The sequence below is a fragment of the Staurois parvus genome, unplaced genomic scaffold (genome assembly GCF_062004578.1).
Source record: "Staurois parvus isolate SC_StPar_1 unplaced genomic scaffold, SC_StPar_1.0 ptg000151l, whole genome shotgun sequence".
Taxonomy (NCBI): Eukaryota; Metazoa; Chordata; class Amphibia; order Anura; family Ranidae; genus Staurois; species Staurois parvus.
The window spans coordinates 14,957,289-14,983,851 of NW_028317947.1; the positions used below are offsets into that span (position 1 = coordinate 14,957,289).

At 41.7% G+C, this 26,563-nt stretch overlaps 1 protein-coding gene across 1 annotated transcript in view; it reads left to right on the top strand.

The window, feature by feature from the left end:
* The first annotated feature begins 1,173 nt into the window (after positions 1-1,173).
* The window catches only part of NGFR (nerve growth factor receptor), a 119,656-nt gene continuing 94,266 nt past the window's right edge, over positions 1,174-26,563 (top strand). Inside the window, exon 1 of the mRNA XM_089674489.1 lies at positions 1,174-1,490. Within this exon, the coding sequence (XP_089530615.1) occupies positions 1,440-1,490 (51 nt within the window). The 5' untranslated portion in view covers positions 1,174-1,439. The remainder of the gene's footprint in view (positions 1,491-26,563) is intronic.

Genomic DNA, 26,563 nt, shown 5'->3' on the forward strand with positions numbered 1-26,563 from the left:
TATAGCATAAAATGTAATATATTATAAAATATAATATGATATAAAATAAAATATAATATAATATAAAATATAGTATCAAATAAAATATAATATAATATAGAATATAACATAAAATGTAATATAATCTAAAATATAATATGATATAAAACTAAATATATTATAAAATATAATATAATATAAAATATATTATAGATTATATTTTATTTTTGATTATATTACATTTTATGTTATGTTATATTTTAGATTATATTATATTAGATAAAATATTTTAGATTATATTATATTTTATTTTATATCATATTATATTATATTATATTTTAGATTATATTTTATTTTAAATTATATTATATTTTAGATTATATTATATTTTATATTATATTTTATTTTATATTATATTTTATTTTAGATTATAGTATATTTTAGATTATATTTATTTTATATTATATTATATTTTAGAATATATTATATTTTATATCATATTATATTTTAGATTATATTTTATTTTAAATTATATTATATTTTAGATTATATTTTATTTTAGATTATAGTATACTTTAATTATATTTATTTTAGATTATATTATATTTTATATTATATTATATTTTATTTTATATCATATTATATTTTAGATTAAATTATATTTTAGATTATATTTATGTTAGATTATAGTATATTTTAGATTATATTTTATTTTAGATAATATTATATTTTAGATTATATTTATATTATATTATATTTTAGATTATATTTTATTTTAGATCATATTATATTTTATATTATATTATATTTTATTTCAAATTATATTATATTTTATATTATATTATATTTTAGATTATATTTTATTTTAAATTATATTTTATTTTAGATTATATTATATTTTAGATTATATTTTATTTTAGATTATATTATAATATAATCTAAAATAAAATATGATATAAAATATAATATAAAATTCAATATAATATAAAATATAAATAAAAAGATGATGTATTTAAAAAAAAATTGATGTCATCCTTCCTTGACATGAACCTCCTGCAGCAAAACAACGTGTACAGCTTCGTCCTTTCCCATCAATCCCCACGTGAGAAGGACGAGAAGCTCCACCACCATGAAGAAGACAATGGAAATGCTGCATCTCCTATTTTTTTTGCCTTTCTTTTCTTTAATAATTAGCAGTTAAGTGTTTTCGGGCTGCGATCCAAGCATTATTCCCTAAATCCAATCCTGACAATCAGTCCTTGGCTTGCTGGAAGTGTTCCCTGGGAGGGGAGGAGGGAGAGGAGGCTGTGTGCAGCCATTGGGAGGACAGCGTAGGGGATGGTTCTCTTTGAACAGAAGGGGATGGCTTGTCAAGGCTTTAGGGGCAGGTGTAGCTGAATTGTGGAGCTGCATTCTGCATCTGACTGTCACTCCACTACACCACAACCATCATCAGCTCTATGGGACCAGGAGGAATGGAGACAGCCCTGCTACTTCTTCTAGGCAGCATAGTAAGTGTACCCATTATATGTCCTCCATCCTATACATCTCTACCCCCCCAATATGGATTTGTAGATGCTCTGATCTCTCCGGCATAATAGCGATTATTTCAGTATTATACCTATGATCATTATTTTGACATGTAGGACTTCCCCAGCACATGCTGCACATAGATCTTAATGCATGCTGGATTATTCTGCGTGTTTATGTTGTTGATGTTGCAGCGTGATTCTTCCATTGTGATCTGCAGACTATAAGGGTTTGGCTCGTGGATAATGCAGTGGTGATAATTACCTTTCCGAACACAACATGCTCAGATTTCAGTGGAAGCTGCACAATGTCCTTCAGTGCACAGGCTTGTCCCAAAGCCTCCCCCCCCCCCCCCCACCTCCATGTACAGATCCATTAATGCAATATATCAGCTGGCTAGTTGGTGTATGGAAACTGTCATTGCCTTCTGCTCCTCCTCTCTGCCTGGCTCTGGATTCTCTCTCAGTTTTCTATTTGCATGCAGTGTTTTATGACATTACGTTTGTAACTTACAGAACAGTCAGTATCATATCTCCTGTCCTGTATGGAAAGTTTTCAGATCGAGATAATAGTCGGAAATCCCAGATCTGTACTTGTTTGATTTGATTGGGTAGGGCAGTCTTTCTCAACTGGGGTCCCTCCAGCGGTTGTCAGGGGTTCCTTGTGAAAGCTTTCTTTTTAGCTCTGTAAGAAATTCTTCCCACTGACCACCAATGTACGGAGTATTCTTTTTACTAACCACCAATGTAAGGGGGTATTATTACAAAAGATCACCAATGTAAAAGTCATTCTTCCTATTGACCATCAATGCAAGGGACATTCTTTCTGTTGACCACTAATGTAAGGAGTTTCTTCCAAATGACCACTGATGTAAGGGACATTCTTCCCACTGACCACCAATGTAAGGACTTTTCTTCCTACCAACTGCCAAAGTAAGGGACATTATTCTCAATGATCACCAATGTAAGCAGCATTCTTCCTACTGACCACAAATATAAGGAGCATTCTTCCTACTGATCACCAATGTAGGGGACATTCTTCCCACTGACCACCAATGTAAGGAGCATTCTTCCTACTGACCACCAATGTAAGGAGCATTCTTCCTACTGACAACCAATGTAGGGGACATTCTTCCCACTGACCACCAATGTAGGGGACATTCTTCCTACTGACCACCAATGTAGGGGACATTCTTCCCACTGACCATGAATGTAAGGAGCATTCTTCCTACTGACCACCAATGTAGGGGACATTCTTCCCACTGACCATGAATGTAAGGAGCATTCTTCCTACTGACCACCAATGTAGGGGACATTCTTCCCACTGACCATGAATGTAAGGAGCATTCTTCCTACTGACCACCAATGTAGGGGACATTCTTCCCACTGACCATGAATGTAAGGAGCATTCTTCCTACTGACCACCAATGTAGGGGACATTCTTCCCACTGACCATGAATGTAAGGAGCATTCTTCCTACTGACCACCAATGTAGGGGACATTCTTCCCACTGACCATGAATGTAAGGAGCATTCTTCCTACTGACCACCAATGTAGGGGACATTCTTCCCATTGACCATGAATGTAAGGAGCATTCTTCCCACTGACCACCAATGTAAGCAGCATTATCCCTACTGACTGCCAATGTAAAGAGTATTCTTCCCATTGACCACCAATATAAGGGACATTCTTCCCACTGGCCATCAATGTAAGAAATGTTCTTCCTACTGACCACAAATGTAAAGGACATTCTTCAATTGACCACCAATGTAAGGAGCATTCTTCCTACTGACCACCAAAGGAAGGAGCATTCTTCCCACTGACTACCAATGTAAGGGACATTCTTCCCACTAACCACCAATGTAAGGAACATTCTTCCTACTGACCATCAATGTAAGGGACATTCTTCCATTGACCACCAATGCAAGGGGAATTCTACCCATTGACCACCAGTGTAAGGAGCATTCTTCCCACTGGCCACCAATGTAAGGAGCATTCTTGACACTGACCTCCAATGTAGAGGACATTTTTCCCACTGACCTCCACAGTAATGTATCATGAGCTGTAAATATAGTAATTATATGCAGGGCATTCTTGAGGCTATCTCACGGGTTGGTAAAAAGTTTGAAAAAGTCTGGGGTAGAGGTTGGTAAGTAGTACTACCAGTGACTTGTATATTTTATCGTCAGTCAGACCTCAGCAATGAGTTCCCAGGTCTGCCCACTTGTCACTGAGTTTACTAAGAGGGTCTCACTCTTCCAATTACATTTCACCAAGGAGCAATTTAGATCAGTGTACTCCATGCATAACCAAGTGATCATTTTTGAATGGTCCAAGCCTTTAATAGAAGCCTAGCAGTGCAGAATAGGTGTAGTCGTTGATGACTTGTTTTTGAAGGTGTGCTCTCCAGGGTTGTCATCTTTCACTACTCAGTAAAGACAATGACCATGTGCATATTATTTGAGCCTTCAAGAAGCCAGATAAGGGTAAGGATGACAGCTTTGGGGAATGTACCTTCACAAACCCATCAATTATTACGTTTTTCATATGACAAGCAGTGTTCAGGAGTTTATACACACTATTTATCACAGCTATTTATTTTGGGCCAACAAATTAGGTAGTGGTTTACATTTTCATTAGTCTTTTCCCTCAAAGAACTTATAATCTAAGGTCCCTATCTCACATGCTGTGACTAATTTAGTCAGGAGTCAATTAACCTACCAGAAAATGTGAGTGTGGGAAAAATCTAGAGTGAACCCATGCAAGCACAGGGAGAACATGCAGTTTCCATGAAGATAGTGTCCTGGTTGGGATCTGGACCAAGGACCCCTTAGTACTAACCACTAATTCACTACGCTATTGAAGAACATATGAGATCCTAATTATGTAGGAACCAAAGTTTGTCCAAAACTAAACTTAATCCCATTGCAGAAGAGTTTGCTCTCATATATTCTGATCAAGCTGCTAGGTGTAGGTGCCTGCCAATTTTACCTGATCGAATTCAGCCGAACACAACTGGAGTTGTATGGTGCATGGCACCACTGTGAAATCCAATCACATTGCTAAGGGTGTTTCTAGGTACCATGGGTGGTTACCATACACGATTGTAGAACATTGTTCAGAAAAAGTTATGCATTTGTGAAATTTACTTTATTGAGGTTACTGGACAGGAAAGTTATCTATTGTATAAAAATGCCTCTTATATAGTTACATAGTTGAGACGAAGGTCCATCCTGTTCCACCTACGTTAGACTGAGAACTTTTGATTGGGTTTTGTGAAGATGAGATCCTGCAGCCTTCATATGTCTGTATGTGTATTATATGAATGGCATTCTCATTAAGCTGTACTGTCTCGTTAAATTTGCTTTGATTAGTATTTACTCCTTTTCCTACATCCATTGTTTTTTCATGTCTTTCCAATGTTCATTGTTTTTTCATGTCTTTCCAATGTCCATTGTTTTTTCATGTCTTTCCAATGTTCATTGTTTTTTCATGTCTTTCCAATGTTCATTGTTTTTTCATGTCTTTCCAATGTCCATTGTTTTTGCATGTCTTCATTTACTATCCCATGTCCATTGTTTTTGCATGTCTTCATTTTCTTTCCAATGTCCATTGTTTTTTCATGTCTTTCCAATGTCCATTGTTTTTGCATGTCTTAATTTACTATCCCATGTCCATTGTTTTTGCATGTCTTCATTTCTTTCCAATGTCCATTGTTTTTGCATGTCTTAATTTTCTATCCTATGTCCATTGTTTATGCATGTCTTAATTTTTTTCCTATGTCCATTGTTTTTTCATGTCTTCATTTTCTTTGTTGTTTTTGTATTTATTTACAAACAACTTTAGCACTCTATTTAAGTGGCTTCAAGTACCATCTCTATGCTGATGATACACAAATCTATCTTTCTGCTCCTCACCCCTTCAGTTTCCTCTGGCATTACTAACCTACTAAGTGACATACCAGCATGGATGTCACTCCACTTCCTCAAACTCAATCTTTCTAAAATGGAGCTCATACTATTCCCTCCAGCCCGTGCCCCCTCCCCTAACTTCTCCATCAAGATCAATAATACGACCATCAGTCCCTCCCCTCATGCCTGGGTACTAGGTGTAATTCTGGACTCCCATCTGTCCTTTCAGCCCCAATCCAACCACTGTTCAAATCTTGTAGACTTCACCTCTGCAACATCTCCAAGATACCCCGATTTTGACCACTGAAACCACTAAGAAACTTATTCACTCCCTTGTTATCTCTCGCCTTGGCTATTGTAACTCCCTTCTCATTGGCCTACCTCATCGCAGGCTATCCCCTCTTCAGTTTATTATGAATGCTACTGCCAGACTCATCCACCTTACTAACCGTTCCATATCTGCCACCCCTCTCTGCCAATCCTTCCACTGGCCTCCACTCAGTGTCCTCCATCCCTCTCTGCCAATCCCTCCACTAGCTTCCACTCAGTGTCCTCCATCCCTCTCTGCCAATCCCTCCACTGGCCTCCACTCAGTGTCCTCCATCCCTCTCTGCCAATCCCTCCACTGGCCTCCACTCAGTGTTCTCCACCCCTCTCTGCCAATCCCTCCACTGGCTTCCACTCAGTGTCCTCCATCCCTCTCTGCCAATCCCTCCACTGCCTCCACTCAGTGTCCTCCATCCCTCTCTGCCAATCCCTCCACTGGCCTCCACTCTGTGTCCTCCATCCCTCTCTGCCAATCCCTGCACTGACCTCCACTCTGTGTCCTCCATCCCTCTCTGCCAATCCCTCCATTGGCTTTCACTCAGTGTCCTCCATCCCTCTCTGCCAATCCCTCCACTGGCTTCCACTCAGTGTCCTTCATCCCTCTCTGCCAATCCCTCCACTGGCTTCCCATTGCCCAACGGATAAAATTCAAAACATTAACAATAACATATAAAGCCATTTATAACTCTGCCACAAATTACATCACCAATCTTGTCTCCAAATATCACCCAAACCGTCCTCTCTGCTCCTTCCACGACCTCCTGCTCTCTAGCTCCCTTGTCTCCTCCTCCCATGCTCATCTTCAGGACTTTTCCAGAGCTTCCCCCATCCTCTGGAACTCTCTACCCCAAATCTATCCAATTATCACCTGACCACTTTTAGGGAAGCCTTCACTCCCTTGTTATCTCTCGCCTTGGCTATTGTAACTCCCTTCTCATTGGCCTACCTCATCGCAGGCTATCCCCTCTTCAGTTTATTATGAATGCTACTGCCAGACTCATCCACCTTACTAACCGTTCCATATCTGCCACCCCTCTCTGCCAATCCTTCCACTGGCCTCCACTCAGTGTCCTCCATCCCTCTCTGCCAATCCCTCCACTAGCTTCCACTCAGTGTCCTCCATCCCTCTCTGCCAATCCCTCCACTGGCCTCCACTCAGTGTCCTCCATCCCTCTCTGCCAATCCCTCCACTGGCCTCCACTCAGTGTTCTCCACCCCTCTCTGCCAATCCCTCCACTGGCTTCCACTCAGTGTCCTCCATCCCTCTCTGCCAATCCCTCCACTGCCTCCACTCAGTGTCCTCCATCCCTCTCTGCCAATCCCTCCACTGGCCTCCACTCTGTGTCCTCCATCCCTCTCTGCCAATCCCTGCACTGACCTCCACTCTGTGTCCTCCATCCCTCTCTGCCAATCCCTCCACTGGCCTCCACTCTGTGTCCTCCATCCCTCTCTGCCAATCCCTCCACTGGCTTCCACTCAGTGTCCTCCATCCCTCTCTGCCAATCCCTCCATTGGCTTTCACTCAGTATCCTCCATCCCTCTCTGCCAATCCCTCCACTGGCTTCCACTCAGTGTCCTCCATCCCTCTCTGCCAATCCCTCCACTGGCTTCCACTCAGTGTCCTCCATCCCTCTCTGCCAATCCCTCCATTGGCTTTCACTCAGTGTCCTCCATCCCTCTCTGCCAATCCCTCCACTGGCTTCCACTCAGTGTCCTTCATCCCTCTCTGCCAATCCCTCCACTGGCTTCCCATTGCCCAACGGATAAAATTCAAAACATTAACAATAACATATAAAGCCATTTATAACTCTGCCACAAATTACATCACCAATCTTGTCTCCAAATATCACCCAAACCGTCCTCTATGCTCCTTCCACGACCTCCTGCTCTCTAGCTCCCTTGTCTCCTCCTCCCATGCTCATCTTCAGGACTTTTCCAGAGCTTCCCCCATCCTCTGGAACTCTCTACCCCAAATCTATCCAATTATCACCTTCTCTGACCACTTTTAGGGAAGCCTTCATCTAATAACAGAATCTTCTATTTCTCCCATTCTCAGGAACTCTCTACCGCAATTTATCAGACTATCGCCTACTCTGCTCACTTTTAGGCGATCTCTGAAAACCTATCTCTTCAGGGAAGCCTATCCTGCCCTCAGCTAATAATGGAATCTTCTATTCCTCCTACCAGTCCATCCCCCACAGTTATTACCTTTTGTACCACCAGCCCCTTCCTCTTAGATTGTAAGCTCCAAGGAGCAGGGCCCTCCTAACCCTCTTGTATTGAACTGTATCATTGCTGTACTGCCTTCCTTTATATTGTAAATCCCTGAGAAAACTGTTGGCACTATATAAATCCTGTATAATAATATTTAGAAAAAACTTTAACACTATCGTCCCATATAAGGTTTTTTCTATTGAAAACTTCAGCACTGCACTTCCCCGATGGTTTCAAGCGTCAAGTGACTTTCTAGTATTCTCTGCACTTGTGAAGTTTCAGCATTGGATTCAGAGCGAGCGTATTTTGTAGAGCTCAGGGATTTGAAAGAAGGGAATCTTGAATGAACATGATTTGGGAGGGGATATTGCGAAAAGCTGGTATTAGGGAATCTGATGCAGCTGCGAGAGATGAAAAGGGATTGCTGTGCGTTTGTGAATTAGGAAGAAGAATTATGAATGGATCTGTCAGTGCTAGTGAGTGGAAATGGGAGGACTGTGAGGTGGGTTTGTGTTTTTTTGGAAGACGCGCTGGGAGCTAGCACTTGTTTTCTGAGCCTCTCTGTGTTGATCGGTGGAAGATTAGGAGCTGGCTGCAGATTTGCTTTCTATGTGTTGTATATGTAGGCAACTGATTCTTTTTTTTGAATTATTAATATTATTATTATATTTTTATTAATTACATCTTACAAAACCAACATAACACTAATACATAATCATCAAACATTTATTACAAATTGAAATACATAAATAAATAAATATAAAATACATTTTAAAAAATACCCCCAACCCCACCCCCATACCCTCCCTTTTTCCATTCTCTTCTTGTTCCTCTTAGGCAACTGATTCTTTTTTTTTTAATTATTATTATTATATTTTTATTAATTACATCTTACAAAACCAACATAACAATAATACATAATTATCAAACATTTATTACACATTTAAATAAATAAATAAATATAAAATACATTTTACAAAATACCACCAAAAAATACGCCCCCCCCCCCCCACCCCATACCCTCCCTTTTTCCATTCTCTTCTTGTTCCTCTTAGGCAACTGATTATTTATTTTTTTAATTGTTATTATTATTATATTTTTATTAATTAATAAATAAATAAATAAATATAAAATACATTTTACAACATACCACCAAAAAATACCCCCCCCACACCCCACCCCCATACCCTCCCTTTTTCCATTCTCTTCTTGTTCCTCTTAGGCAACTGATTCTTTTTTTAATTATTATTATATTTTATTAATTACATCTTACAAAATCAACATAACACTAATACATAATTATCAAACGTTTATTACAAATTTAAATACATAAAAAAATAAATACAAAATACATTTTAAAAAATACCCCAACCCCACCCCATACCCTCCCTTTTTCCTTTCTTTTTGTTCCTCTTAGGCAACTGATTCTTTTTTTTTTTAATTAATATTATTATTATATTTTAATTAATTAATAAATAAATATAAAATACATTTTACAACATACCACCAAAAAATACCTCCCACCCCCATACCCTCCCTTTTTCCATTCTCTTCTTGTTCCTCTTTAGCTGGCTTTTGGTACTAGTACAAAATGTCAGGGGGTGACAAAATCTGCAACACTGGTCACTTTTAGGGTCTGTTCACATCACATCTGTGCAGCGCGTTTTAGGTGCTTTACCATTGAACTCTATAAATCGAGCATTTTCGTGAAAGCACATCAAAGATGCAGTAAGCAGGGTTTATTATAACATGCCACACCTAAAAAATGCACAGGTGTAAATGGAACCTATGATTTTCAGCAGGCTGAAAAATGTATAGAACAGTTTTTAACTGAACTCTGGACCTCCTGTATATTACTACAGCTTTGCAATCATTAATACATCATTACATTTATTTTTGAAATGTAAGCAGTGTAAGTATTCGGTATTAATCTCTCCCTATACAACAGGGCTGGAGTGCGGGAGAAGGAAGCAGCACAAAGTCCTGGTAGGAGCGATATCTATTGAAGACAATGTATTTTATTGTAGATGTAGTTGTAGCCTTAAGGCTGGGTTCACACTAATGCGGTGTGGAATTCGCAGCGTTTTCTATGCGAATTCCGCACCGTATCAGAATTGCACCCCATTCATGCAAACCGATGCGGGTGTGTATGTTAACAACACCCCGAAATCAGGCCGCAAAATCAGTGCAGAATCAGATTGCATAGGTGTGAATACCCTTCTAGTGTGGACCCAAAAAAGGGTCCTGCACCTTTGTGGTGTGGGTGCAGTGCGATTGGAGCCATACATAATGTATGGCTCCAATCGCACCGCACACAAATCGCATGTAATTTGCATAGGAACGTGGTGCGGTTCCTGTGCGAATCACATGCGATGTACCGCACCGCATTAGTGTGAACCTAGCTTAAAAATGGTTGTTGTTTTAGAGATGGAAAATGCATGAGAGCCCTTTTTTTATAGGGGTCCCTTTAACTGCTAGGACATGAATAAAAAGATCAGAAAATATAGCAACGTGATATAATTCAAGAACTGCGGTAAGCTTACCACCCCCTGAAAAGCAATCCCCGGAGTTAAAAACATGTACAGCCCTCTCCTGGGGTGGCAGGGAGGTGGTAAAATTGTGGCTCAGCTGCCTGTTTTTATCGACTCCCCCCAAGGCCCTGCTAAATAAATCTCCGCCCCCTCCCCTCTTCTGCGCCGCCATCTTTTAAAATCCAGCGTGCAGAGATATGCTGCCGGTCATTTATTTGGGACATGGCAGAGCGATCTGCACACATGCAGCGGAATTCTCTGTGTGAGCACAAGCCCCCCAATTTCTGGCAGCTGAAGATCATAGCTGTCCGCAGCTCAGAAATCCGCTGCGCATGCACACATGCGTTGCAACCACATATCTGTTCGCACCTTTGGTAACTCTATGGTTGAACTGGATAGACTTTTGTCTTTTTTCAGCCAGACTAACTATGTAACTATGTAGCTCACTGCCTCCTAGGAATGCTACCTCCAGGGGAAGACTGACAACTCATGGGGCCCCCGGGCAATAGGGGATCATGGGTCTCCTGTGTCCTTGCCCAAACTCAAAAAAGCCTATGAAAAAGGTACCAGGGGCATCTAATGGGGCCCCCTACTGACCCTGGGCCCTCGGGCAGTGCTCGAGTTTCCAAATGTTCAGTCCGCCCCTGGCTATGTCACACATATTCCAGAAGGCAATGGGGTCTGGCCTAGGCTGAAAAGCAGGAAGTGCTGCTTTGTAGCACAAAAATTAATAAAATGCTTAAAATTTAATTTTTTTTTTTTTACATTTTACAAAGTAAAGTTTCGCTTTAGGTTTCATACAAAGGAGGTAAACGTCCAGACCATGGTTTAGAGATTGCTGCCATCACGTGATTGGCAGAGCAGGGGGTTTCAGCTCAGCATGCTCTCAGATGCTCAACTGTCAATGAAAGGAAGTTTGCTGTACCAGACTTTCCACACCAAAAAAGAACACATACTTTTAAGTGCATCGCTTACTTTGCAAAACTAAGTGGGAAGTACAGATTATACTGAATGTTTTTTTTTTTTTTGCCTGCTAGCTCTGCGAGAGAGGCTCATGCCCTACTATTGCTTGTGACCTCTTGTAAATCATTTTGGCCCTTTGGGTTTAATACTTTCTGTTTCACTGACCCGGAAGAAGTAAGGAGATCATCCTTTCTCAACCTTTTGTAAAATTGAAGAATCCTTGAAATAACTTTTTGGTTTCAGGAAACCCCTGCCAATAGTTACTATGTTTACAGCTCACACTACATTAGAATGGTGGTCAGTGGAAAGAATGTCCCTTACTTTGGTGGTCAGTGGGAAGAATATCTCTTACGTTGGTGGTCAGTGGGAAGAATGTCCCGTACTTTTCTGGTCATTGGGAAGAATATTCCTTACGCTGGTGGTCAGTGGAAAGAATGTCCCTTACTTTGGTGGTCAGTGGGAAGAATATTCCTTACGCTGGTGGTCAGTGGAAAGAATGTCCCTTACTTTGGTGGTCAGTGGAAAGAATGTCCCTTACTTTGGTGGTCAGTGGGAAGAATGTCCCTTACTTTGGTGGTCAGTGGGAAGAATGTCCCTTACTTTGGTGGTCATTGGGAAGAATATTCCTTACGTTGGTGGTCAGTGGGAAGAATGTCCCTTACTTTGGTGGTCAGTGGGAAGAATATTCCTTACGCTGGTGGTCAGTGGGAAGAATATTCCTTACGCTGGTGGTCAGTGGGAAGAATGTCCCTTACTTTGGTGGTCAATGGGAAGAATATCCCTTACGTTAGTGGTCAGTGGAAAGAATGTCCCTTACTTTGGTGATCATTTGGAAGAATATCCCTTACATTGGTGGTCATTGGGAAGAATGTCCCTTACTTTGGTGGTCATTGGGAAGAATATCCCTTATGCTGGTGGTCAGTGGGAAGAATGTACTTTGCGCTTGTGGTCATTGGGAAGAATATCCCTTACGTTGGTGGTCAGTGGGAAGAATGTCCCTTACTTTGGTGGTCATTGGGAAGAATATCCCTTACGCTGTTGGTCAGTGGGAAAAATGTCCCTTGCACTGGTGGTCAGTAGGAAGAATATCCCTTATGCTGCTGGTCAGTGGGAGGCATGTCCCTTGCATTGGTGCTCAGTGGAAAAAATGTTCCTTACATTGGTGGTCAGTGGGAAGAATATCCCTTACTCTGGTGGTCAGTGGGAAAAATGTCCCTTTCATTGGTGATCAGCATGAAGAATGTCCCTTACATTGGTGATTAGTGTTGGGAATGATTCTTACATTGGTAGTCAGTGCAATGTCCCCTTGCAGATCATAAGTATCAATGGTTACATATCTGAGAAGCAGGAATTTCCTCTTGCTCAAGAAACCCTAACAAAATCTAGAGCAGCCTTTCTCAACCAGTGTTCCTTAGAACCCTAGAGTTCCTCTAGAGTTTGCCAGGAGTTCCTTGAGAAATCGTCAGTCTCTGACTCTCATAACCACTGGCAGTAGGGACTTTTTAGCTATCTGTATGAGAAGCATTCTTATCATTGACGACCAATGTGAGGAACATTGGCCACCACTGTCCTGAGTGTTCTTTCTACCATAGTAGAGAACAAAAGAAAAGAGCACATAAACATTGCGCATTACCTCAGTAAACAATTCATGTATTTATTGATAAGTTATACTCACAAGAGTAGCAGTAAAAAAGGCATATAACATCCAAAACCAACACAGCGTTATATGACACGTGTGAGTTCCATCCGGATGGGAGATAAATTCTTGGTCAAGCTGACACGTTTCGAAGGGGGATCCCTTCTTCCTCAGAGCTTAGAGGTCTGCAAAAGAGGACCTAAAATGGTTTGCAGAAATGATCAGTTTTCAGTATTCCAATGATAATTGGCAGCCTCACTGTTATGTGTTCTTAATTCATAGGAGGCCTTTTGCCACTATGTATCAGTGTTTCAGTATTTCAATCAGTTTTGCCTGGTCCTCCTATGATCTGAGTCATTGAGCGCAGGAGGTGGTGGATGTGTGTCGACTGGTGTTCTTTCTACCATCCACTAGTGTAATGAGCATGCTTCCCACCAGCATAATGGGGCTCTTCTCCCAATTACCACCAATTTAAAGTAACTTTTTGCCCGATGACTACCAATCCAAGGGAGGCTGTCTCCCCTGACCATTTATGTAAGGGAGGATTTCATTAACTGCTGATGCAAAACTCAACTGCTGTTCATGTAACCATGCCATAAGCTGTAGCTGCAATAATTCCTATCAGGGGTTCTCCAAGCTGTAAAGGTTATATCAAGGGTTCTTTCATGTTAAAAAGTTTGGAAAATGTTGCTGTAGGGGAATCCTGATTGAGAAAGACAGATGTAGATCAAGAAATCTGTCTTCGCTCTGACTTTAGTTTCCAGGTCTGGGACTCAGATATCACTGAAGCCACTGGATCAGATTGACACTTGGGCAAAAAGAATCTTCGGCAGGAGAGGTCAAGATAGCTTTTAAGCTCCTCTCAGGTTTCTTTTAAACTAACTACAGATATCAAATGAAAGTTAGAAATCTGAAGGACACTGACACATCTAGTTGAATTTGACTTCATCTGCTGTCTGTAGCTGTAATGACAGTTTGAATGGGGGCGGTCTAATTTAAAAAAAAAATGACTTACACTTTAGGGTGCCCAAAAACATTGACAATCACCTGATCTAGATATTTTAACTCATATCTATGTCTTCATGTTTCAGGAATTGGTATGTTCATCATTTACATTGTGTGGTATGACTATTTGTTAAAGTTTTACATGTCCACGGATGCCCTGCAGACACAGTTGGCTGACAGCTGTCAGGGTTAGAAAACTAATATTCAATTACTATTGTTTCCAACTGAAAAGATATTGCTGGGGGGGTCTCTACATAGTAAAGGCTACAAGCACCTCCCTTGTTCCTCTCCATAGGGTGAACAGGAGCTCTCAATCAATTCATCTATTCCTGTTGATGTGACAGAAGAGCAATGTCAATGAGTGCCTTGGATTGGTCGGATCATGCCTACATGTCTTGCCTTCCATTGCCAACGAGCAGCTTTATTATTCCAGATAACTGTGTTATGTATGGATAGTGGAAAAAGCAGTGTGGGAATAGCGCCATAGTCTAATAGGGAGCATGTGAGTCACATTATACAGATAGTATTAGTAATAACATTCACTAATATGTGTATTAGGTTACAGAGCGGCTATCGTAACTAAGTATATTAGGATAAAGCTTTGATCACAAGCATGCCATATGTATAGCAGATTTCCTGTCAGTAACCTTAGGCCAACTGCTTGAGAAGATGAGAGATGAGGATTCTTTGTCCCGTTACCTGAGCCTACCGTAATTTTTGTCCCGTGGTGGAATCTGTAAAGTCATCATAGAATCAGTGATTGTCCCCTCTCTATGGACAAAGTAGACCAAATCTAAAGGTAGCATGTGAAATTGTCAAGCATTCTTTCAAAGCTGGTCTACACAGGTATTTATTTGAGTCTGAACTGCTTTCCTCTTTCATAAAAGTCAAAGGGAAGATGAAAACAGCTAGACACAACCCAGAAGCAGCTCAAAGCAACCAATCAGACGTTCATCAGAAGCAAGTCAAAGCAACACAAAAGTATACTGCATCTAAACTTCTGGGTCAAACTCTCATGTATATGGGCAATTAAGGCTCATTCACACTGGTGTACCTATCTGCACACCTGCGCTGTCTTCAATCGCATAGGATGCACAGGTGTTTCGTGCATCTACATGCAGGCAGTCCAGTCCCATTCATGTGTATTGGGGTGCATCCAATAGTCCAAATATGGTAACCATGGGGGTGCTGGTGCGCATCCCAGAATGCAAACACTGGTGCCAACTTGACAATGTTCAGGGACGCACACCTACACCCAACCTACACCCAAATTGGGATAGGCGGCTGTGTCCCTGCATCCCAAAACACATGATTCGGACTGCCTACATGGGGATGTACAGAACAATGGGGGGAACAGATAGGTATGTCCATGTGGATGAGGCCTAAAGGAACATTTGTAATGAAAGAAGCCATTGCAGACCTCCATCTAAAAATACTAGCTGACTTGAAAAAACATGCAAAATAAAAAGTCAGAGTGAAGTCTAAAGCCCGTATCTGCATATCTGTTCTAGATCAGTGCTGCCCCAGCTGTTGGATCAACTTGAGAGCCAGGAAACCATCATTTTCAGAAGAAGAGATCAGCAATGAGAAATTGTCCCAGTATAGGCTGTTTTGTAAACCATGCTTTTTGTTGATACATGGAGCTTTTATTTAATACCCCATGACGTTGAATACTTGTATAAATATGAGTATTCTACATGTAAGAGCATCTGCACATAGATGGTTGTATTCTGTTGTACAAAATCAACAAGTGTCTTTTTAATTTTTCTTTACAACTTTTGCACTGTTGAAATTAATTGATTTTTTTTGTTATTTACTTGTATTCTTTCCCTGCCAGAGCAGAAGTTTCAGGCTACGTGCTAAGCTCTAAAGCAGTGGTCTCCAAACTGTGGCCGGGGGGCTAGATGTGGCCATTTTCTTGCCTTTATCCAGCTCTTGGGCACTATTCTTCCCACTGACGCCAATAATGGGGCACTATTCCTCCAACTGTTACCAACAATGGGGCACTATTCCTCCCAATGATACCAACAATAGTGCACTATTCTGCCAGCTGATACCAACAATGGGACACTATTCCTCTCATTAAAACCAATGATGGGGAATTCCAATTGATGGCAGGCCAATTCCTACTCCTACTAGCCATAGACTGCACCCCCCCCCCAAAAAAAAAAATACAAACAAAACCTGAAGAACAGTAAATTTGCTCATTGTTTAGAAAGTTGGAGATTTCTGCTCTAAAGGATACCTGTACTTTCATTAAAAGTACACTTATCCTTTTACCTAACCTACCCACCCCCTACAACAACTGCCCACTTACCTGAGTAGGATAGTTAAATTTTGCTCCAGTGTTAACACCCTCTGGCAGAAATCTTCTACAGCACTAGCCAAGCCTGAACAGTGAGCCCTCATAGACATTTGTAGGGCTGGAAACACTCAGAGGGCAGCCCTATATAGGTTTATGAGACCACAATGCCCAGTCATGGTCAACTGTGAAGAAGAATTCACTCACATCATGTAAACATTGGAGTAGGTGGTGGCATTCCTATTCGAGTAAATAAGTAGCTGGAGGGGAAGGAGGTCTGGGTAATGTGGGCAGAAAGGCTAGGGAGGTTGGTAGGTCTACTTCATGGAAGTTGTATTTGGAGAAACGTGAAGGCTGCCATTGCTGTCCTCCTGTGGAAAATGCTAGTTTTCAATCCTCCATTGGCTTCAACATTGCGCCTGATCTGCATGCTTGCTCCCAGTCCATGATTCAAGCTATTGAAACATTTTCATCAGCAATAAGATCTGTGCAACAGACAGTATTTTCAGAAGAAGAGCTTAGCAATGACAGCCAACATATTATCCCGGTACAGATTTCCCCTACGGCTGTCATTTTTTTTTTTAGCCTGAGGTCAGTGCGAGAAAAGTTAGTCCAAAACTGTTATCTTAAATGTTAGGATTAAAAGAAAGAAAAGCTTTATCCTCCTCCAGTAGCATGGATATAATCCCTGAGCTAAGAGGAGACAGCTTCTGTGGGGGCTTATACTGGGATGCCATTTCTCTTCTGACAAGGAGAGAATATAAGTGAACAACAGCACACACAGCTAACCCTCAGAGGCAAGAATGCACTATAAACCACATTAAAAGGGTAGAGATGCAAATTATTCCAAATAAATCCCTGACTGCTTCTCCTTAAGCATTAGAAACCATTGCTATCCTTTATGGTTAAGAGAAAGTTTGGGTGTGGAATCCTGTGGTGCCAAAATGTTGTGGAACTATCAAGTGTAATTAATTAGCTGGCAGAATATAGGGGTACTTGTAGTTCCTAGGCAGTTTGAATACAGGCTTTTTTGTTATATAGACCCTACAAATATCTATTTTATGCTGGTAGGTGGAGCTGTCTACTGATTATTAACACCTCACAGAGACTCCAGAAGAAGGATATGTTCATGAGTTCCCAACTCTACCACACGCAGCCTCAGAGTCTTAATCACCCGAAGGATCCAAGTCCCAGTGACATATATACATTCATTTCCAGCATTTATCAGAGGTTGACATATCAGTTATAGGTGGATCAGCTGGACGAAGTTGATGCTTTGTTTGTACAACTGCTAGATTAACATGTCAAGTACTGAAACACTGTGATTCTAAACACAAGATTAGGACTGAATACTGACTGGGAATACAGTGGTTTAATCTTGACAAGTATTTCAGTAATGTATTAGTGAAATGACATGTGCTAGACTTGCGGAATGTACAGAGGTTATTTAAAGAATGTAAAACAACAATTACTATGTTTACAGGTCACTTGACTTCAGTAGTTCAAATTATCAGTAAAAACAGAGGCGGGTTTGACAAGAGACTTTCAAAAAACAGATGTAATATAATACTTACAAAAGTAAACTAATTATGTATTTGTAGAAAGACACTAGCATCCAATCAGGACAATCCACGTGAGATATGGCCACTATAGGGTTACAGCACTTTGCATATCATGATTGCTCTTGGCACTACCTCAATCCAAAAACTCAGTACAACACTTGGCCAAGGATTAAGCTCTTTACACATATACCTTGAGGGTTCCTGAAGTTGTACGAAATTGTTTTGGCCAAGGATTGGGCTGTTTAAAGGTACACACTGAAGGTTTATGAAGTTGTACGCTATTGTATTGGTCAAGGATTGTACTGTTTCGAAATACACCTTGAGGGTTTCTGAAGTTGTTCGCTATTATCTTGACCAAGGATTGGGCTGTTTAGAGATACGCCTTTAGGGTTTCTGAAGTTGTACGTGATTGTCTTGACCAAGCCTTGGGCTGTTTAGAGATACGCCTTGAGGGCTTCCAAAGTGGTACGCAATTGTCTTGGCCAAGGACTGCACTATTTAGAGATATATCTTGAGGGTTTCTGAAATTGTACATGGTTGTCTTGGTCAAGGATTGGGCTGTTTAGAGATACGCCTTGAGGGTTTCTGAAGTTGTACGCAATTGTCTTGACCAAGGATTGGGCTTTTTAAAGATACACATTGTTGGCTTATGAAGTTGTATACCATTGTCTTGTCCAAGGATCAGGTTATTTAGAGATACACCTTGAGGGTGCATGAAGCGTGTACGTGATTGCCTTGACCATGGATTGGGGTGTGTAGAGATATACCTTGAGGGTCTCTAAAGGTGTGCGTAATTGCTTTGGTTAACAGAGGTTTTACAACTTGCTGGCAAATCTCTGAATGACCTGACTGATCCCACTTTCCAGAATGAAGGCCCCCTTTGGCTTTATAGACCAACAATGAGGGAAAGCAAACTCTGAGTCTTGTTCCATCCCATCCACCTATGTTCAAAATGTCATATAAGGAAAGCCTTTACACATGCTTGCCAGCATATAATACATTTTATCATTCAAACAAATTGAAACATCAGTTTCCTGCAATAAAAGAGGTAGTGTACTCCCCTTTCCAGGGGTACATGTCACATACCTTCCCTTTGGTTCAGCACTGTAGTCTCCATCAGTTTCTTCAGTATTTGACACTTCCATCCACTGCTTGCTGTCTTTCCAACCTTCAAACCCTACATCGCAACAGGTACCAGCAGATACCTAGGCATCAGAGGAAGGAACCACAGTGCATGGTGGGGCACAAGCATTCGCCACTCCTAAAGTTGTTGAATGTTGAAGAGACTGACAGAGGCTGCAGTGCTGGAATAGGAGTTAAATAGGAGACACATGCTGCCAACAGCATCTCTAAAATTGTAGAAGGAAGGAAGTAGCAAACCATATACCCAAATTGCACTAGTACAATGGTGGGCTAATTTGAGATTGGCGGACTCTCCGTAGCCATCATTTCTGCTGAGACATCAGCCTATTAGTTTGCTGCGGTTTCAACTACAAGTCCTTTTTTTTACACTACTAAAGTACCTACATTTTTGGACACATACTCATCTTCAGCAATTTCAAAAGCACGCAAGACTGGTTTTTGGCTTTCCCCAGTACATTTGAGCTTTCACTTTTTTAGTTAAAACATTAAATAAGGTAGAGCAACATTCCTAAAGGTTGTTAACTACTCCACCCTCAACCACACACACAGCTACAGACCTGTCATACTATACATACAGTAAAGACAGGGCTATAATAAAGACACGGACACAAAAATAACAAAGTAACAAACATTTCATGTCTTCTGAATAAACATGACCAGGTCAATGAACAAGTACTCCTAAACATAGACACGAGTAGTGGAGGTCCAAACTTCAATTTCTCTTTAATTGTGATGGATTGCAGACATCAGCCATAAGTTTTTAATAGATAAAACCAGGGGCGGACTGACAAATCATGGGGCCCCCGGGCAATAGAGGATCATGGGGCCCCTGTGTCCTTGCCCAAACTCAAAAAAGGCTATGAAAAAGGTACCAGGGGCATCTCATGGGGCCCCCTACTGACCCTGGGCCCTCAGGCAGTGCCCGAGTTTCCAAATGGTCAGTCCGCCCCTGGATAAAACTCAATCTAGTGGTGTCAGTTAAACTGTCAAGTTTATCCTGAGTAGGGCTGAGCGAAAAATAATTTTCCTGAAATTTCTGTAAGCAGGATGGGTTCCAATCCAGGGGCGGACTGACAACTCATGGGGCCCCCGGGCAATAGGGGATCATGGGGCCCCTGTGTCCTTGCCCAAACTCAAAAAAGCCTATGAAAAAGGTACCAGGGGCATCTCTTGGGGCCCTCTACTGACCCCGGGTCCTCGGGTAGTGCCCGAGTTTCCAAATGGTCAGTCCGCCCCTGTTCCAATCTATCTACAAAACTAAAAACAAGGATTGGCAACCAACTGAGACCAGACCTGTAGATTATGAACATAACATTGCTGTAGCTTCTTCCACTGCACAGTTGGATGTTGAGAAAGGTAATTATCGCTTTAGCTATTTGGTCGGTCTAATGCTGTTGGATTTTCTTCAGTAGTACTCGGATCAGTGATTAATTTGCTAATGTAGGCGTTAACAAACAAGCAGCTTCCATGAAAAGCCGCTGCTTGTTATTACTGTTCTCCTAAGAGCTTTCAAAGACCCCTGCACTGCGCACAGCGCCAATATGGAAAACTAGATTAGAGGCAAATAAATATCTGCACAAGCTGCCAAATCCAGAAAGGCAGGCTTGAATTGGGTTTGACAATACACCTTTATCAGCATATGTGTGTTTATGTGAAAATAGCAGAAATTCACCCATCAGTGAAAAGTAAAATCAGCAAAATCATTCACTTCTGCCATTTCAGATTTGCCAAACTGCCAACAAACTGGCGGTTTACAAATTGATTTGCTTATCAGCCTGCCTCACCTGGGAAATGATGACATTATGGGAGATGTGCATTGACATCATTGTGCTACATCACTCAACAGTGTAACTTGGGTTGCCTGGAACTGGCCAACAAAACCAAGGCTCGTGATTTAGAACAGGGGCAGATTCTGGAGAGGTGGGGAGCTACCTGAATGGTATCAATAGGATCAAACCTCACCAATGTGCAGCATGCTTTTTTTAAAGACAAACAAGAACAAGCGCCATTTTTTTTTGTATTTTAAAGGAAAACCTAATGAAAGAAATAATTAAAAAAAAAAAGAACAAGCAGCATCTGAGTGTAGTATTATGGTTAAAAATACATTTATTGCACTGAAGATTTATCTGATTTATCACTGATTTATCACTTACAGAAACAATGTAATAAGGCTCATCAGCCACCACTGCTGAGGCATCAGAAGTCCTACTGTGTGAGGGTGGAATAGACAGGGGAATCTCCATTTGGTGTCCTCAGCTGGTAAGCCAAAGGCTTCTGGGTACAGTGGAGGGCTGGGCATGACGTCACTCGTAATGCGATAAGCGGGCGGTGACGCATTTGAAGAGCATGCATGCTCCTTCCTCAGGCTGTGCAGCATCCATCTTGGACTAGAGCATTTAAGACCACCGGATGACAAGTGGACAAGGTCCAGCCCTGCCAAAATACCAAGATACCAATACAAAACAGACTTTGATGACCATATAACCATTAAAAAACAAGAATAACATTCAAACAATATAAATATTCAATATGAATTAAATAATATAAACTAAGTACTCACAATGGCCGATTTCTTAAAGTGGAGTTCCACTCACCTGTCCAAAAATAAAGGTCAACAGCTACAAAAACTGTAGCTGCTGACTTCTAAAAAATAGCCACTTACCTGCCCCTCGGTTCCGTGGTGTGTCCCTCGCAGACCGTTTCACCGGCCGTCCTGGATTCCAGGAGGCCAGCATCTTCAGTGTGGGCACCCGGCTGTGACTGCTTGTGGCTTCACAGCTGGGTATCCACTGCACATGCGCGAGTAGCGCTGCGCTTCATGAATGGTCCTGTCACGTGTCTCAAAAGACAACAGATAGGGAGGACACCTTCCGTTTCCGATTGCCTAGGCGATTGGACCGGAAATGGGAGTGGGTACATGTCAAATTTGGGTACCCGCTCCTCCCCCACCCCCCAAAGGTGCCAATCCTTAATGGGAAGCGGGGGTGCAGTCCTTAAAGTGGAACTTCCCCTTTTGGGTGGAGCTCCTCTAGTGGCCAAAAGACATTCCCCCTGGGAGAGACACAGAGTTATTAAGTAGTACTACACCAATACACTACATGTACAAAAAATTAATATGTGTATAAATAACAATACATATAAAAAATGAAAAACACATATAAAAAGAATGAAAATTGTAAAGTATACATAAAAGTCTCTCAGCAAAAAAAAACTGTGGGACATATATGCAGCATATTAGGGTGTAATGCTGGAAAACCATTCTAAAATATAGAACAGTTGATATTATTTCATAAGGGAGCTGGCATAATGGTTAATATCTAAACATTATGCACAAATATAGACAGAACTCATACCCTCAATAGCTCCTACTAACAATTGGAGGTTAGGTGGTCCTAAATAGTGCTGGTTAATTCCACTATAGTACAGGCAGGTGCCTTATCCCTATGTAATTATAAGATGGTACTAACTTCTATTTCCTCATTAAGGCCAGTGTATCCAAAGTATAGATCCAGTAGGTCTTCCTTTGGTGGAGACATTTCAAATGCTCAGCCACAGGGAGACACCTGAGCATGGCCTCAATGACCCATGCCTTCAAACCAGAAAAAGATTTGGCATGGAATTCTAGAAGTGTCTGTGGACACCATGCTTGTTGTTCCCATCCTCAATGAAATGTCAATGTTCCCCGAAATGCTTCTTTAAAGCCCTGATTGTCCTTCCTATGTAAAGTAAGCCACATGGGCTGGACGGTTAGTATGCTTTTTTTACGCAATGACTTATTAAGGCCTCATTAAAAATTAGCGAAGGTTATGTACCTTGGTTTGTTTATACTTTTGGATGATTTCAATAAACGCAACTGTTAAAAAAAAAAAAATTAACAAAGGTTGAAAGGGTGCAGAAATCGGTAGTAAGTAACAGAGTTCAGAGGACAGTAGTATGTAATGCAAGAGTTTAGAGGTCAATTGTATGTAATGCAAGAGTTTAGAGGTCAATAGTATGTAATGCAAGAGTTTAGAGGTCAATTGTATGTAATGCAAGAGTTTAGAGGTCAATAGTATGTAATGCAAGAGTTTAGAGGTCAATAGTATGTAATGCAAGAGTTTAGAGGACAGTAGTATGTAATGCAAGAGTTTAGAGGTCAATAGTATGTAATGCAAGAGTTTAGAGGTCAATAGTATGTAATGCAAGAGTTTAGAGGTCAATAGTATGTAATGCAAGAGTTTAGAGGTCAATAGTATGTAATGCAAGAGTTTAGAGGACAGTAGTATGTAATGCAAGAGTTTAGAGGTCAATAGTATGTAATGCAAGAGTTTAGAGGTCAATAGTATGTAACAAAGAGTGCAAGGGTCAGAAGTAAGTAATGGACATTGCAAAGATCAGTAGTATGTAATGCAGAGTGCAGGAGTGAGGAGTAAATAAAGCAAAGTGCAGGAGTCAGTAGTATGCAATGCAGGGTTCAGGGATCAGGAGTAAGTAACCCAGATTTCAGGAGTCAGTAATAAGTAATATAAGGTTCAGAGGTCAGTAGTATGTAATGCAGAGTTTAGAGGTCAGGAGTACGTAGTGCAGAGGACAGGAGTAAGTAACAGAGTGTCGGGGTCAGGAGTAGGTAACGCAGAGTTCAAAATTTGTAGTATTCAATGCAGAGTACAGGTGTCAGCAGTAAATAACACGTGTTAGAGGCCAGGATTATCTAACACATATCTCCCCACAAGCAGAGGCTGCCCCAGTTCCAGCCCAGCACTCCATTACCACTGAACGAGTGACAGTCTGAGCAGGCTGAGAACTGAGCAATCAGCAGTCATGCGATCTTCTCTGCCTTATAGCCTACATGGGACAGTTTCCACATCACATAGATGCTGCAGCATGGAGGTGAGTATATATGTTTGTTTTTTCAAAAGCCCATACTCCTCCTTTAAAGTGCTACTAATCCCACAACAGTAAAATCACTCTGTATATGCATATTTGTTATACTCACGGTGGAACCTAAGGGGTTAATCCTGTGCATTATGTAAAAATGCTGTTTGATCCTGTCTCCTCTTCCATTTTCCCCCCTCTTATCTTCTGATAAATCATGTGGAGTCACTCTATTCAGTGCTGTCCAGACAGAGCTCAGGGGTCCTGCATCTTCCTAGAGCAGAATGAAAACTCCTACAAGCTTTAACAAGTGATCTGCTGGACACTGATAGAAGTCACAAGACTGCTATATACTGCTGATGAGCAAAGCTATTTAGCAGTTTATATTTACTAAAATAAATGCATTTCCTTGTTCTGTGTACTGTGGGAGACCAGATATAGTGAATGCGGGGTCCTGGGAGACCGGATAAAGTAAATGCAGGGTCCGGGGAGACCATATATAGTGAATGCAGGGTCCGGGGAGACCAGATATAGTGAATGCAGGGTCCGGGGAGACCAGATATAGTGAATGCAGGGTCCTGGAAGACTGGATATAGTAAATGCAGGGTCCGGGGAGACCATATATAGTGAATGCAGGGTCCAGGGAGACCAGATATAGTGAATGCAGGGTCCTGGGAGACCGGATATAGTAAATGCAGGGTCTGGGGAGACCAGATATAGTGAATGCAGGGTCCGGGGAGACCGGATATAGTGAATGCAGGATCCGGGGAGACCAGATATAGTGAATGCAGGGTCCGGGGAGACCGGATATAGTGAATGCAGGGTCCGGGGAGACTAGATATAGTGAATGCAGGGTCCTGGGAGACCGGATATAGTAAATGCAGGGTCCGGGGAGACCAGATATAGTGAATGCAGGGTACGGGGAGACCGGATATAGTGAATGCAGGATCCGGGGAGACCAGATATAGTGAATGCAGGGTCCGGGGAGACCGGATATAGTGAATGCAGGGTCCGGGGAGACTAGATATAGTGAATGCAGGGTCCGGGGAGACCAGATATAGTGAATGCAGGGCCCGGGGAGATCAGATATAGTGAATGCAGGGTCCGGGGAGACCGGATATAGTGAATGCAGGGTCCGGGGAGACCGGATATAGTGAATGCAGGGTCCGGGGAGACCGGATATAGTGAATGCAGGGTCCTGGGAGACCGTATATAGTGAATGCAGGGTCCGAGGAGACCGGATATAGTGACTGCAGGGTTCGGGGAGACCGGATATAGTGAATGCAGGGTCCGGGGAGACCGGATATAAAGAATACAGAGTCCGGGGAGACCAGATATAGTGAATGCAGGGTCCGGGGAGACCGGATATAGTGAATGCAGAGTCCGGGGAGACCAGATATAGTGAATGCAGGGTCCGGGGAGACCAGATATAGTGAATGCGGGGTCCAGGGAGACCATATGTAGTGAATGCAGGGTCCGGGGAGACCAGATATAGTGAATGCAGGGTCCGGGGAGACCATATGTAGTGAATGCAGGGTCCGGGGAGACCAGATATAGTGAATGCAGGGTCCTGGGAGACCGGATATAGTGAATGCGGGGTCCGGGGAGACCATATGTAGTGAATGCAGGGTCCGGGGAGACCAGATATAGTGAATGCAGGGTCCGGGGAGACCATATATAGTGAATGCAGGGTCCAGGGAGACCAGATATAGTGAATGGAGGGTCCGGGGAGACCATATATAGTGAATGCAGGGTCCGGGGAGACCGGATATAGTGAATTCAGGGTCCGGGGAGACCAGATATAGTGAATGCAGGGTCCGGGGAGACCAGATATAGTGAATGCAGGGTCCGGGGAGACCAGATATAGTGAATGCAGGGTCCAGGGTTCAGTAACACTTTAAGTGTATCTAAAGCCAAAACTTTTTCTTTTTCATTTGGATAGCATAGAAAAGGGTTTCTACCAGCAGTGTCCCACTGGAGAGATTTCTCATCACTTCTTTTTCTATAGACACAAGAGAGAGTGAGAGGAAATCCCTACAAAGCACGAGAAATCCCTTCTTGGACAGCTGACTTTATTGGAAGATCCCCAGTCTTTCCCTGTTTTGGTGACAAATGAAAATTTGTAATTTTCCTTTATTTTCAGACTTCGTGACAACGGTCACTCGGACAAATAAAGAAAGTAACTTTGCCCAGCAAGCAGCAATAAAAACCCGACAGGAATTCTAACCCCTTACCGCTTCATTAAAAAAAATGTTTGGCATTAGATACACTTTAATTCAGAGTTTTTACAGTAGAGTATGGTTGTAAGAAGAGAATGCCTTGCTTATAGCACTCAGGTATCCCCATCTGTCATCCTTCCATATGAGAATAAAAGGTGAAAAGCCACCAGCTTCTTCTGCTACTAATGGCACCTTGTCTTTGCTCACACATAGTGCGTACCTATACATACATTCAATTGACCGGATCCCAAGAGTTACACCCGCAGGATATAAGTAATTCCCTGAGCAGGTCCGGAGCTGAATCTCAGTGATTCATCCTAGTTTTGTAAAGAGCAAAGGCAAGTCGACACATACTTTAAGGATCCCTGACGGTGTTCATTTGCATGCC